The 15,817-nt window shown below is 47.6% G+C and overlaps 1 protein-coding gene across 2 annotated transcripts in view; it reads left to right on the top strand.

Moving 5' to 3' along the window:
• The window catches only part of HUNK (hormonally up-regulated Neu-associated kinase), a 123,953-nt gene that overhangs the window by 40,717 nt on the left and 67,419 nt on the right, over positions 1 to 15,817 (top strand). For both annotated transcript variants that reach the window (XR_006339131.1, XM_043892856.1), the window contains exon 2: positions 4,156 to 4,448. Coding sequence is in view for 1 of the 2 variants with exons in the window: in XM_043892856.1 (XP_043748791.1) it covers positions 4,156 to 4,448 (293 nt within the window). In the remaining variant the exon portion in view is untranslated. The remainder of the gene's footprint in view (positions 1 to 4,155; positions 4,449 to 15,817) is intronic.

The following is a 15,817-nucleotide window of genomic DNA, read 5'->3' as shown; positions in this document are numbered from 1 at the left end:
AGAGACCCACCATCACACTGGGCTTCCCCTGGGTAGAATTAGTGCCTGTAAATCTCTGATTACTGTCAGATTAAATTAGATGCCTCCCATTGATCACTGCCAATTCCTTAATTTCCCATTCATTTCCCCTCCACCCCATTTCAGTTGTTACAGACAAAGTTGATTAAATGGTTTTGTGTAAGCAAGAACATCATTCCATCTTCAGTATTATCAGTACAGAGTTTACAAGTTTAGCGCTGCTTACAAGTGAAGGCGTTTAAAAATAGAGAGGGGCCTTTATAGGATAGCTTCTCTAGGTGGGGCTGCCTAAGGTTCGGGGTTTTCACAAAAGGACTGTCAGAATCAGCAGAACTTGGGAACCAAGATGTCAGATGATGGGAGAGTGGACCCCTGGTGTGTTACTTTCTTGTTGCTGCTGTGATGCGTGGGCTTCCCAGGCGGCTCCAGGAGACGTGGGTTTGATCCCTGGGTCAGGAACACCCCCTGGAGGAAGGAATGGCAACCCACTCCAGTATTCTGTCCTGGAGAATCCCATGGACAGAGGAGCCTGGTGGACTGCAGTCCATAGGGTCACACAGAGTCGGACACGACTGAAGTGCTTTAGCATGCACCCACACACGCTGTAATGTGTTACCGCAAACTTGGTAACGTAAAACAACAGAAGTTTCTTCTCTCACAGTTGTGGAGGCCAGAAGTCCAGAGTCAATTTCACTGGACCAAAGTCAAGGTGTCAACAAGGCTGTGCTCCCTCCGATGGCTCTGGGTGGATCCGTCCTTCACCTCTCCCAGCTCCTGGTGGCCGTGTTATTCCATCCCTGCCATCTCTGCCCACTTCACCTCTTGGACTTCTCTGTGTATTTGTGTGAAATCTCCCACTGCCTCTATTTTATGGGGACACTTGTGGTGACCCTTAGTGCCACCCAGATAATGTAGGTTAATCTCATTTCAGCATCCTTCACTTTTTCCAAATAAGATCACATTCACACGGTCTAGGGGTGGGGGCTTAATGTCTTTGGGTGGCCATTATATAACCTACTCCAGGCAATGAAAGAGCTAAATAAATTATCCTCCTAATAATTGTGTGCTTTGTTAAGAAAGGCAGATCATATTACTGCCGGGCTTTCAGACTGTTGTTTATTCACAGTACTTTTAAGAATTTCACTGCCAAAGGGTGTAATTTTTAAAACGTTGCAACATAGAGTTGAGCAGACAGAATCTAATTGTACTTTTCAGCATTCCTCTTTCCACCTCCACAAGATGATGGATATATATTTGTGTGTATATATATGTGCATGTGTTATGCATATATACATATATTTTGTCACAAATGAGTACAGCTTTTAAAGCTTTTGGTTTTGTATATACTGAACTGGTAGACCAAACTACAGCCCACTTCTGTGGGCAGACAGCATCAGCCTCACATCGCCCTGGGATGTTGCAGGTTCCGATTTATCTGGTCCAGTGGCTGATTGTCCCCTCTTGGTCATATCTGTGGTTTAAGGGCCTGATAATCTCCATTAAAATGGGCGAAGGTGGTCTAAAGATACAAACCTTCTGGTTGTAAGATAAGTCTGAAGGATGTAACGGGCAGCATGGTGACTAGTTAGCAATGAAAATGAAAGGAAGCGTTAGTCGCTCAGTCGTGTCCGACTCTTGCGACCCCATGGACTGTAGTCCGCCAGGCTCCTCTGTCCATCAGATTCTCCAGGCAAGCATACTGGAGTGGGCTGCCATTTCCTCCTCCAGTAGTTAGCAGCACCGTATTGTATATTTGAAAAGTTGCTAATACGGAAGATCATAGATTCTTATCATACACACATAAGTTTATAACTATAGTGATGGATGTTTACCTGGTTTATTGTGGTAAACACTTCCCAATAGAGACATACACCAAATCCCTATGTTGCGTACCTAAAACTAATACAATGTTATATGTCAATTACATCTCAAGTTTTTTTTTTTTAAAGACTGTTCTAGAAGAAATGATAAACTGTTTACAGCTAGATTAAGCTGTTTTCAGCTAGTTTTGCTTCAGTGATTAAAAAAAAAAGGGTCCCCTGATTTGCTTGGTTAGTAACCTGTTGGTCACTCACTGTTTATAAAGGATCGTGTGTGGCAGAGTGGGGAGTGGCCCCTGTGTTAAGGGGAGGGGTTGGTGCTTTAAATGGAATGGCGGGTGGTAGGTGTGGTGGGAGCATAAGACGGGAGCGTTAAAGAGACTTTGTGGAAGGAAGGTGGGACTGGAGTTAGTGTCTGAGGATTTGAAGGTGTAAAGAGGGTGGAGAGTGGCTGAGCATGTGGTCAGGGGGAATGAGGAGACCTGCTCTGGGGAGCTGGGAGTCTGGGCTGAACAGTGGCGGGGTTGGTGGAGAAGAAGCTTCAGTGCTGGGCTGAGGCCGTGGACCTTGCCCGACGGGCAGCAGAGAGCCCCCAAAGAGCTTTAAGCAAGAAATCAGAGTTCTAGACCCACTGATATCAAGGCAGGGCAGAGTGTGAATTCAAGGGGCCCAGATGAGTATCAAGGAAAAGAGGTAGGACATTGACGTCATAGTCCAGAGCAGCGGTGGCCAGACTTTTATTTTTATCACACAGTTGTCAAGAAAATAACATTTGAAGCCGACACAATGGTGTGAATCAGTTATCCTCCCATTGAAAAATTACAATTTGAGTGGGGGATGCCAGGACCTGGGAGGACTCAGGGATAGAGGATTAGTGTTAAAAAAAAAGAAAAGAAAAGAACATTTGAGCCCCTTTGTACAGACATGTATCTGCCTGTCTGTTGTTCAGTCGCTCAGTCGTGTCTGACTCTTTGGACCCCATGGACTGCAGCACGCCAGGCCTCCCTGTCCTTCACCATCTCCCGGAGTTCACCCAGCTTCATGTCCGTTGAGTTGGTGATGCCATCCTCAGCTCCCTCTTCTCCTGTCTTCAGTCTTTTCCCAGCATCTGTCTATCTATCATCTACTATTCCTTTATTAATTAATCTATATCACACTTTTGGACACTGAATGCATTATGAAGCAGTTATAAAATATAATTACAAGAAAAAAAATAAGTAGAAAATAGCTCTAGTGTTCTGTCCTGCAGCCCAGTGGCTTGACAGCCTCATAGAAGAATGTCCCTTGGGTTGCTAGAGTCTCCCATGGAGACAGGGCATCTGAAGGCTGGGAGGCAAGGTCCTGAAGGAATCCAGCCTGGCATGGGAACAGAGGGGAAGAGAAAGTGGCAGTGGCAGTTAGCACAAGCCGGCGATGAGGTGTCACTGGTGGTCACCTTGGAGAGGGGAGAAGACCTGAGTAAGAAGAAGTGGGCAGAACAGTGGTGTGTTTTAAGGCTGGGTGAGTGAATTGGTGACAGCTAACGAAGGAGGGGTGGAGACTTGGGCAGAAGTCCTCTCTCCCCCTTCATCCCTCCATCCTTACTTCCGTTCTCCTTTCCTCCCCTTCCTCCTTCCTTCCTTCCCTCTCTGCACAGCTGGAGGGTCTACACACGTGACGTGTTGATAGTGGGGGAAGTGGCCCAGGAGGGGTGTCCAGGCAGCAGCGGAGATGTGTCTCTGGAGCAGCGACATGTTGGGCCTGACTTGGGGCCAAGAGGACCTACGTCATGATTCAGAGTCAAAGAGGTGACCCCTGGAAGCCAGGGACAGCCGGACCTGAGGGCCTGGTGCGGGGCAGAGAAGGGCAGAGATCCCAGATCCCTGCGCATTGCACCCCTCAGCTCCCTAAACACGCCCCAGAACCGAAGGTGGGGGCAGATTTGGCTGTTTCAGAAACGAAGGCCTGGGGGGACCCAACCTGGAGCCATTACGAGGTCTGAGCGGGGTGGGGCGGGGGCCAGGAGCGGCCTTGGCTGGAGGTGACCTTGGTGTTTTCTCCGCAGGATGAAACACCAGATTTGACACTGACTCTTCACTGAGCCTTCCAGACTTACTCGAGCTCGCCCGAGTGAATGTCATTCTCTTCCTTCGAGGTTGACTCTTCTGACCTTTGCTGATGTAACATTTTTCTCTTCTCCCTGGATGCTACTTCAGATCAGGTTCTGCTCCTGGTGCAGAGAAGAAGTGATGTGTCTTCCTAGGGTTTTGTGGCTAATCAGGTGGGTAAACTTCGCCTGCAGTGTCTAGTAACCGCCGCGTTCCTGGTATCTCCTTAGGTGGCCATCAAGGTCATTGACAAGAAGCGAGCCAAGAAAGACACCTATGTCACCAAAAACCTTCGGCGAGAGGGGCAGATCCAGCAGATGATCCGCCATCCCAACATCACCCAGCTCCTCGATATCTTGGAGACGGAGAACAGCTACTACCTGGTCATGGAGCTGTGCCCGGGGGGCAACCTGATGCACAAAATCTACGAGAAGAAGCGGCTGGAGGAGGCGGAAGCCCGCAGATACATCCGGCAGCTCATCTCTGCAGTGGAGCACCTGCATCGGGCCGGGGTGGTCCACAGGTAAGGGCTGCGCCGTGATGCTGGCCACCAACCCTGGGCTGGACACACAGCGCCATGCTGCAGTGCAAGCCGCGCAGGGCTGAGTCCATCCTGGCTCTGTCCTTCGGATAGTTATGTGACCCTAGCCTGGTTAGTTAACCACTCTGAACCTCAGTCTCTTCTTCTGTAAAATGGGAGCAATCATGACACTCATCTCATGGTTGGCATTAGGGGAAAGGAGTTGTTATATGGAAAGAACTTGGAACTGCGTTTGGTATGTAATAGGGGCATGTTAAGTGTTGGCTGCTCTTGTTATTATTATTTCCAAAATAATAAAAACTCTTGCTCAGGTGCCTGAAAGAAGGATCGATGTTAGGATGGCATGAGATTTTTTTTTTTTCATTTATTTTTATTAGTTGGAGGCTAATTACTTTACAATATTGTAGTGGTTTTTGCCGTACATTTTAGCAATGCTTGATGGTGCTTTCCCTGTATTTGCTTTACATATGGTAATTGCTCATAGCTATTTTATTCAATGGAATTGAATTACTACGTGAATTGTGAACTTGCCTTTGAAAGTAAGGCTTGTTCCCCATAAGCCAAACCAACCTTGCAAATAATTATGAAAAACTTTTTTTTTTTTGAATACCTTGTTCCCTCTTGAGGAGGAGTTTTGCAAGCAACCAGAATGGAGACAGAATTCTCAGCAGTGCTGCTGTTGGTGGTGGGGCCGACTTTCAGTGCTAGACTAAAATAAGGTCAACAGAATATAGTAAAATTAAAATAAATGAAAGTGCCCTCTTTTCCTCCCAAAAAACTGTTGACTTCATCAATAAATGCATAGTTCTTCCTTCATGGAGTTATAATTCATAATTACTCTGGGTTACTGAGAAAAATTAGGGCTCATGTTTAATTGATTCTCATTTAAAAAACCAAGATCAAGGAATTATATAGATACGCACACAATGTTTAAAATTTTTTGTATTGAGATACAGCTCACAATCATTAGTTATCATTTTAAAGTGTACAATTCAGTCATTTTCAGTATATTCAGAGTTGTGCAACTGCCTTAATACCTTATACCCACTGCCTTAATTCTAGAATATTTCCATCACCCCCCAAAAGAAGCCCTGTACCCACTGGCAGTCACTCTCCATTCCCACCCCGCCCACCACCCCCTAGTCATAACCACTAGTCTTCTTTCTGTCTCTTTGAATCTGTCTGTTCTGGATCATGCATATAAATGGAAACAATATATGGTCTTTTACAAGTGGCTTCCTTCACTCAACTTTACCAATGGGCTTGGCTCCGGGGATGCTCTGCCCTGTGCCTGAATCTGGGGCACAGCAGGGAGGTCTTGGTGGGGGGGGCGGGAGATGCCGAGGGGAAGTCCCAGTCTTGGATTGGGGCTCATTGTGGGGAAGTCTCTGTTACAGCGGGGACCCTAGGGGGAGGTCCCAGGTTGGGGGTGGGGGGACACAAGGGGGGGAGGTCCTGGGCTGGGGGGGAACACGTGGGGGAGGTCTCAAGCTCGGGAGGTGGGGGGGGGACCCTGTGGGAGAGGTCCCGGGCTTGGGGGGGAACTGGGGAGAGGGGGAGGTCCCGGGCTTGGGGGGAGCTGGGGGGAGGGGGAGGTCCTGGGCTTGGGGGGAACTGGGGGGAGGAGCCAGCCTTGACCAGGCCCCATTCAGGCAGATCATTTCCTCACCAAGGTAAGAAAATTTCTCCATGTATGTATTTTTAGTCACACACACTGTCAGGAAATCACGATTCATCAGAACTCTTTTGAGTTTTGATCAGCAAGGAAGGGAACATTCAGAAATTGTAAGTGAATAACCCTATTTTTGGCTCTTGTTAACAATCCCCTCGTGTAACCTGCGGTGTCAGAGCTCTGCCGTGATGCGGGAAATGATGGTCGTAAGGATGCGTGGTTTGGTGATGAAGGCAGAAACCTCACGGGTGAATCAGCTTGGGTTACCCACTCTGCTGGTCATGGAGGAAAAGAGAACTGGGAGGGAGCTTTCCGAGGGACTCAGGATGTTGTTACAAGGGCTTCCTGCTGTCAAAAATCAGATGCGCCCAGTCTCGTCGGAGCTTCAGGGACAACAAAGGGAAAGCCAGCGAAGGCTGTGCCCCGCTTGCTGGTCCCTCCCGCAGGAAATTCTCAGCAACCCTTTTAAAGTAATTTTAACAAAATCCAATCCCTCTCAGCGCAATTACTGTCAGAACGTCAAAGGAATGCATTTAATAATGTTTTGATAGCATCGAGGGTGCACTTTTTCTCTCTCTGATCTCCAGCATTCCGCTTCGTTCTCTACCTCTTTGGAAATATATTCATCAGCCAGTAGTGGCAAAGGCTCGGATCTTTTGAAGTTAGGGAAGGTTGGAAATACAGGTGTCGTTTTGGAGGAGTTCTTCATTTTCTCCTCTAGAAATCGCGTTAATGAGTGTCAGCGCACGTGGGCACAGGTGATTAGGTGGTGGAGACATCACAGGAAACTGTTTCGAATACATTCCTGGGTGGCTATATCCGGAATGTCTTGAATTTTCAAAGGTCTTGAATGTCTCATTTCTAAGCAGCCGTAATCCGTAATACACTGTAGCCGTTTTCAATGGTGGAGAATTGTCTCCTTTATGCTGCAGAGGTGGAATGAATTCATAAATTATTTCAAGGCTGGGCTTCCCTAGTGGCTCAGATGGTAAAGAATCTGCCTGCAAGGTAGGAGACCCGGGTTCGATCCCTGGGTTCAGAAGATCCCCTGGAGAAGGAAATGGCAACCCACTCCAGTATTCTTGCCTGGAGAATCCGATGGACAGAGGAGCCTGGCGGGTTACAGTCCATGGAGTCGCAAAGAGTTGGGCACGACTGAGGGACTAACACACACACAAATTCCGAGGTTAGAGTTTTCAAATGAGGAAGAGAGTTTAGATAGCATTTCACAGATGTCCCGGTATCCCTAGCGGGAAGATTTCTGAGCAAACAGACTGGATCATCCAAAAGGATTTAGGATGAATTTTGGTGGCTACATTATATGATTTAAAGGGCTTTAGGTGATGTGTGTTAGAGGATACTTTAAAAAGCATATTTCCTGATGAGTCTGATACCGTATCGTCATATTATCGTCAGCTTAATGCCTGGCAGAGCCCTCATTTCCTGTGAAATTAAACCTAAATATTTAATTTTCAACCCAGAGCTATTTAAATATCATTTAAAGGAAGTGAATCTTTAAAAATCATGTAACTATTATAAGTAGAAGGGAAAAAAGAAAACCAAGCGTCTATAAAGCAGATTTCCTTAGCTGGCAGAGGACTTCATTTAAAACTGAACCTGGGAAGACCCAGAGGAATCGGGTGGAGAGGGAGGTGGGAGGGGGGATCGGGATGGGGAATACGTATAACTCTATGGCTGATTCATATCAATGTATGACAAAACCCACTGAAATGTTGTGAAGTAATTAGCCTCCAACTAATAAAAAAAAAAAATAAATAAATAAACTGCAAAAAAAAACAAAAACAAACAAAAAAAAACTGAACCTGGGCTTCCCTGGTGGCTCAGTAGTAAAGAATCTGCCTGCCGATGCAGGAGACATCAGTTTGATCCCTGATCTGGGAAGATCCCACATGCTGCGGAGCAACTAAGCCCTCAAGACGCAACTATTGAGCCTGTGTTCTAGAATCTGAGAGCCACAGCTACTGAGTCCGTGTTGCAGTGACTGAAGCCCAGGTACCCCAGAGGCTGTGCTCCCCAGCAAGAGAAGCCCCTTCAGTGAGAAGTGCATGCATCACAACTAGAGAGTCGTCTCCTCTCGCCACAACCAGAGAAAAGCTCTCGCAGTAATGAAGGCCCAGCACAGCCAAAAATAAATGAAGATATAAAAAAAAGGAAAAGAAAAAGGACCTGCCATATACTTTTTGTGTCATCTGCTGCAACAGTGTGGTCGTTCACTTTTGCAAAGTTAGAATGCGGTCCTCACATCTTCATTACACCCTCCGAGGACTGCCTGAGATAACTTCGGGCTTAAAAATCTAACAAGGGTTTCTTTTTTCCCATTTTTCTTTTTCTCAACTGGGCTCACGCCAACATCTGATGACTTTTCTGTCATACAGAAAGCGTTGACCTGTCATCCATCATCAGGAATGCTGATTCTGCCGAGAGTCTCATTGGAGATTCAACTGTTCGTTCAAAATAACGAAGTCCAATCAAGCCGTGCAGACAAAACATACCTGGGTCACGCAATACCGCCGTCCCTCAGCAGGAAGACACGAGCAGGGCTGGGAGTGAGAGAGAGGCGTGATCAGAGGGACCCTGCGCCCGTGTGTCAGCACGACTGTTCCCAGGGCCGTGACCCCAGTCACTCGTCTGGGCTGGCAAGGGGCCTTCTGCACTCCGGGGAATGCCGGGCCAGAGGGGACCCTTTGTTCTCGTGGGCCTGACAAGAAGCAGACCCCACCTGTGCTGATGGGGTTCTTACAAAGTTCTTTTACCTTTTTGGTTTCCTTTGGAGAGGGTGAGAGGGGAAGGCGGATGAGAAAGGGGTGACTTCTGCTCACTTTGGGGGCTGGGGCTGTTGGAGACCCTGGGGCCCGAGCACACATCTGGAGACACTGGTTATATAGATCAAAGGTTCTTTCATTTAATGGGGACTGAGAAAGCATGATAAGAAATGCAGGATTTCACAAACCTCTCGCCCGACACGTTTGTGGATTGGGGTGCACTGTGGTCCGCGTGTGGATTCTAAGCCAGGCTGCCTGTGTCCACGTTCCGGGTCTACCGCTTAAAAGCTGCACTGGGCAAATCTCAGGCTTTTCTGCCTCACTTTCCGGAACTACACGATAGGGGTAAGGGGTTATCCACTTCACGTGGTTGTTGTGAGGATTAAATGGGTCAGTTCCTGTAAAGTGCTTAGCTCAAAGCCCTCAGGAAGTACTGAGTACGTGTTCGCTGTAGCTACCACTGAGTCCACCTCATTCATTTTATCCGTGGAGGCCGTGTTCTGTGTGTTCAAGGCCCCAGAGCTGTTCTCTGCTTCTGTCTGTTACTTGGTCGTGTCTGACTCTTTGCGACCCCATGGACTTCTCCAGGCAAAAATACTGGAGTGGGTAGCCATCCCCATCTCCAGGGGATCTTCCCAACCCAGGGACCGAACCCGGGTCTCCTGCATTGCAGGCTGACTTGTTACCGTTTGAGCCACCAGGCTCTTGAAATCTTTGGCTGAATTGTCTTCATCCTTCAGGTCCCAGCTCAGAAGGTCACCTCCTCCAGGAGTCTCTCCCCTGGTCATAGACTCCCCAGCACCTTCTACTTTGTTTTCCAAACACTTTTCACAAGATTGTTGTTGTTCGTCAGTTGCTAAGTTGTGTCTGACTTTTTGTGAGAGTCAGACACAACTAACTCCTTCACTAACGCCAGGAGTTCGCTCAAACTCATGTCCTTTGAGTCAGTGATGCCATTCAACCATCTCATCCTCTGCCACCCCCTTCCCCTCCCGCCCTCAGTCTTTCCCAGCACCAGGGTCTTTTCCAACGAGTCGGCTCTTCGCATTAGGTGGCCAGAGTATTGGAATAACATCAGCTTCAGCTTCACAAGATAACTGACTTCTTTCCTCTCTGTCTTTTGCACAGACCACCATCTAGCCCAGCACCCAACCCAGTTCAGACACAGTAAGACTCTGTTGGATGAGTGAAGGGAAATTGAATGAATACAGATAGTGTCAGAGTTAGCACTGGGATGGAAGCTTTCAGGCGGCCAATTCATGTTCTTTCTGGAATATTCCATATTCTCTGTGGAATTTTAAGGGAGTTTCTTCTTTGACTTCATACCACTTTATTTAGTTTTCAGGTCACATTTTGTAGGGTGGCATCTTTTTAGCGAATGAATAGCTCTTTCATTTTATGAGCAGAGTTAGTTTCTGGAGCATTGTAGGAATTCGAAAAAGGTTTCATTTTGAATAAATAAATCAGGTACATGCTTAACAAATTATTCTTGCATTTAACCAAATTGCTCATCTTATAAATAAATCAAAGATTAAAAAATCATTTGGTTTTTAAAAAATTATTTATTTTTAATTGGAGGGTAATTGTTTTACAATATTGTGTTGGTTTCTGCCATATATCAATGTGAATAAGCCATAGGTATATGTATATCCCCTCCCTCTTGAACCGCCTTCCCACTTCCCACATTTGGTTTTAATACAGCACTTTTGACTATAAAACCTAACTAAAAAATATACAAAAAAACAAACAAAAAAACTCTTGTTCACTGCAAAATGCCCGTTGCCTTGGGGAGTTATGTGCTTTTCTTGAATGCTTTATTCTTAGCTCATTACTAAAATCCATCTTGTGGCCATCTCCGCAGGCACAACTTTCTCCCCCAGCCCTAGTCCTCTGTGAGTCTGGTCCAGGCTCCCCATCTCCCCTCTCAGACCCCTTCTATCTGACCTTTCGTTTGCCTCCCAAGCTGGGAAAGATTGAGGGCCGGAGGAGAAGGGGGGAGGGCAACAGAGGATGAGATGGTTGGAGGGCATCACCGACTCGATGCACCTAAGTTTGAGCAAACTCTGGAAGACAGCAAGGGACAGGGAGGCCTGGCGTGCTGTGGTCGGTGGGGTCGCAGAGTCTGGACGGGACTGAGTGACCGAACAACAGCTGTGTGCTTCTCACGAGGGAGTCACTTATCTGAAATCTCTTCTGGAGCCTCCCCTTCACTGAGTCTTAGAACCTCTAGCCTCACCGTCTCCCCTGGCCACACCAGCGTCTCTCCTCTTATCTGTCGGTGCTTGTGCAGCTGCGAGGGGCCCGTTTTGTCATCTCTACCCGTCAACCGGTCCTGCCAGGTGGCCCCTCTTAGGATGCCATTTTCCAAAGAAAGAATCAGGAGCTCAGAGTGTTTAAGTGACTCTTCCAGGGCGGCTCGGCAGGGCTGTTGGCGAGCCCCGGCCCCTGGAGCCTGTCTGCCCCACTCTCCGGCTGCCGTCCTGGCCCAGGTTCGCCCCCCCTCCACACTAGGCCTTCGCCAGCTCTCCCCCGTCCCCCTGCCACCCTCTGACCTCCTCTCCCCTCCCTGGCAGCCTCTGCTTCATGCCGCTCTGTTCCTCCCTTTCCTCTTGGGTCTCAGCCCTGAGTGGCCCCCGCGGGCAAGCTCTCTTAAATTCCTGCCCCCCAGTTTAGGCCCGGGGTTTGTTAGAGGCCTGACCTTCACTGCCTCGCGGGGTGAGGCCCCGTCATCCTGGTATTTGGGCAGCATGTTTGTGCGTGTGCACACAGGCACACGTACGCACACAGACGTGCTTGCACACACGTGCACTCTCATGCACGAGCGTGTGTTCCCCTTGCAAGCCTGTGCGCACACACTCCCTTGCCCTGTCTCCCCAGCAGCTGCACCTCCCCTCCCCCAGGGCGCCCCAGGACCCCGTGTTTGTTATGGCAACAGGGGCCTCCCCGCCACCCCCTGGGTCTGGGAGGGCAGAGCTCCTGGTGGCCTGTCTCCAAACCTTAGAGATTACCATCTTGAAAGGGATGCCTTTAAAGGAGCCTTTGGGTGGGTGGGTTCCTGGAGGGGGAGGGATGCTTGCTCGCCTGTGGGCGAACGTTTAATTGTTAGTCAGGCCTGTTGGAGCTTGTGCATTTGAAATAACCCAGAACAAAGGGCTGGTGATTAGGGCTCTCCCCTTGGGCCTTCCTCTCAATCTCTGGAAAAATGCCTACCCATCCCCCCCACACCCCAACCTCAAACAGTGTAGAGAATAGGCCCAGTGCTGGGTCTGGGGGGCAAGCGGGGGTGGGATGGACGCCATGAGGAGCCCCACCGGACATTTCTCCTGGCCCTGCCCAGTCATCAAAGAAGGGCCGAGAAGCCCCTGGGTTGTGCTCCCTCTTGTTTGGGCAAAGGGCCACTCCACTGACTGCTTTCCTTCGCTCCCAAGACACAGCGTTCCCACCCCAGCCCCCAGCACTGTCCTGATCACCGGTTCCGCCACACACGCCCTGCCCCTTTTCTTACTTGTCCCGAGTCCTCTTGGAAGCCCCACTGGCCCAGGGAAAGCCAGTTCCTGTCTGTTCAGGGACCACTTCCCTTCCTTCCCCAGCGCTTCCAGTGACTCATTCACACCGCCTGCGGTCAGCTGGCCGCAGAGAGGAGCTTGTCCCACTGCGGGTCGGGAGGAAGAGCCCTCCACGGCTCTCTCCTCTCCGCAAGGTGGCTGATCCCATCAAGGGCTGTTAAATGTGAAACTGAGCATCGCCTTATCATCAGGTGCAAACCGGTCAGCTGTCAGAACCTTCCTTCCCATCTCACAGACCTGACACCAAACACAGACAGATGTTTTGCTCTCGGGGTGGAGCTAAAAACCATGCTTTTCACAGGGACCATGGGGAGGTTTTCTGGATTAGAGAGGCCTGCCAGTGCCTGCAATGCGGGAGACCCTGGTTCAATCCTTGGGTCAGGGAGATCCCCTGGAGGAGGGCATGGCAGCCCACTCCAGTATTCTTGCTGGAGAATCCCATGGACAGAGGAGCCTGGTGGGCTACAGTCCATAGGATTGCAAAGAGTTGGACACAACTGAGTGACTGACGCGCGCGCGCACACTAACGCTAAAACTTTGTGAATAATTTTTAATTTTTTTTTGGCTCCTCCACGTGGCTTACAGGATCTTAGTACACCAATTAGAAATTGAACCCTAGCCTCCTGTTGTCGAAGTGCAGAGTTCTAACCACTGGACCATCAGGAAATTCCCTCATCCTTTTATTATTCAAGAAGTTATCTTTCAATTTTTGGCCTCATGGGATTGTTCATGGCCTTTTGAGTCATTGTTGAGTAGCTGGGCAGAGGGTCTGAGTGGCCCGCTGTGCTGAATGGACTCATAATTAACTTCTGGTGGTAAGGATGCTCCACATGGAACATCCTGAGTGAGGCTTGGCAAGGGGCATAGCATTCCTAGTACTGATCTCTTAGGAAGGGGAGAATATCCAAGTGTTACTTAAAAAGTTAATAGACTTAGTTTTTAAAAGCAGTTTTATGTTTACAGAAAAATCATGCAGAACTAGAGTTCCCACTTCCCTTCCTTGTGTTTTCCCTATTAATATCTTGTGATAGTATAAGACATTGGCTACAATTGCTGAATCAATATTGATACATTACTATTAACTAATGTACACAGTTTACATTAGGGTTCTTTAGGGTGCATAGTACATTAGGATATTCTTTGTGTTGTACATTCTATGAATTTTGCAAATACATGGTGCCATCTAGCCACCATTATAGTGTGCAGAATAATTTGTTGTTGCTTAGTTGCTAAGTCATATCTGGCTCTTTGTGACTCTGTGGACTGTAGCCTACCAGGCTCCTCTGTCCTTGGGATTATCCAGCAAGAATACTGGAGTGGATTGCCATTTCCTTCTCTAGGGGATCTTCTTGACCTAGGGATCAAACCTGAATCTTCTGCATTCGCAGGCAGATTCTTTATTGCTGATCCACCAGGGAAGCCCATACAGAATAAATTTGTTGCCCTAAAATAATGTGTTCCACCTGTTCATTCTAGCCCTCCTTCTGCAACCTCAGGCAAGTGGTGATCATCTGCCTGTCCGTAGTTTTGTCTTGAGAAATGGAATATTTCCTGCCATATCAGTAAACAAAGGATGTCACAGTCATCAGTAATTGCAGCCACCATAAATGGTGAGCTGGTGAGCCCTGAGGGAACTCGGGAAGGAAAGAATACTTGCCATCTAGTAGCCATCAGACCACAGCCACTCCCCACAGTGAGCCCTGAGGACCCTCAGGATGTGAAAATACCGGATCCTGGCCCCAGAGAGCTGAAGTGCATATCAAAGGAATGAGTTCAGTGAGGCCAGACTCTTACATCTTCCCATACACCACAAAGTGCTAAATTCCTTAACTTGGGATAGCTGGTTTTCCTTAATTTATAATTTTTTGACGGTCAGACTACCTGCCTTTGTTGCAAAACTTCTATATAACCAGCTCTCCTCCTCACCTCCTTGGAGCAGTTCCTTCAGGGTTATTTGAGCTATTTCCTCCTGGGCTTGAAGTCCTAAAATTTCCTGCCGATTAAAACATAACTCTCAACTTTTAAGTTGTGAATATTTTTTAAGTCTACAACCTTTTTCAGAAGGTCATAGAGTTGGAATCATAGTTTATTCAGACTACCTTCTTTCACTTAAAAACATATATTTAAGGTTCCAGGTTTAATTCCTGGGTCGGGACGATCCTCTAGAGAAGGAAATGGCTACCCACTCCTGTATTCTTGTCTGCAGAATCCCATGGACAGAGGAGCCTGGCAGGCTACAATCCATGGGATCACAAGAGTCGGTCACAACTTAGCTACTAAACCACCACCAAGGTTCTTCTAGGCTTCCCTGGTGGCTCAGTGGTAAAGAATCTGCCTGCCAGTGCAGGGGACTTGGATTCAGTCTCTGGGTCAGGAAGACCCCCTGGAGAAGGAAATGGCAACCCACGCCAGTATTCTTGCTTGGTAAAACCTGTGGACAAAGAAGTCTGCTGGGGTACAGTCCATGGGGTTGCAAAGAGTGGTACATGACTTAGCAACTGAGCATGCATGCAAGGTTCTTCCATGACTTTCATGACTTGGTAACTCATTTCTTCTTTAAAAAAAAACTCTTTTTTTTTGGATGTGGACCGTTTTTTAAAGTCTTTATTGAATTGGTTACAATATTGCTTCTGTTTCATGTTTTTTTTTGTTGTTTTTGTTTTTTTTTTTGCCACAAGGCACATGGGGTCTCAGTTTCCTGACCAGGAATTAAACCTACCTTCCCTGTGTTGGAAGTTGGAATCTTAATCATTGGGCCACCAGGGAAGTCCTAATAACTTGCTTCTTCTTATGACTGAAGACTATTCCATTGTCTGAGATGTCCCCCAGTTTGTATATCCATTTACCTACTGAAGATCATCTTGGTTGCTTCCAAGTTTTGACAATTACGAATAAAGCTGCTGTAAACATTCGTATCCATAAGTTTTCAGCTCATTTGGATAAATACCTAGGGTAAAATGACGTTTTAAAATATGATTTTTGAGCCTTTTTTCCCTAGAGTCAGAAGGAAAGTCGTCTTCTCCTTTGTAGATAAACCTCCAAAGACAAATCAGGAGGTGAAATAAAGCCAAAGGAGGTTGACTGTTCCCTTCATTTGGGTAGATTAAATACATTGATCTGGGTGGAGACTGATATACCTACCTTTCCATTAACTAGTCATGAAACTTTTCGGCAGTTCTATTGGTTGTCACTGGAATATTTTAGAAACCTTGATGAAAGGGTATGGGTAAATGCCCATTAACCAGCTTTGCTGTGAGCATTTTTCTTAGGGGTTGGGGTGGGTGTCTAGGGGATGCAACAGGTGAAAAGAAAAACTGATTTCATTTCCCT

Source organism: Cervus elaphus, chromosome 31 (genome assembly GCF_910594005.1).
Source record: "Cervus elaphus chromosome 31, mCerEla1.1, whole genome shotgun sequence".
NCBI lineage: Eukaryota > Metazoa > Chordata > Mammalia > Artiodactyla > Cervidae > Cervus > Cervus elaphus.
Note: the sequence above shows the minus strand (reverse complement) of the source record. Positions and strands in the feature narration are given on the sequence as shown.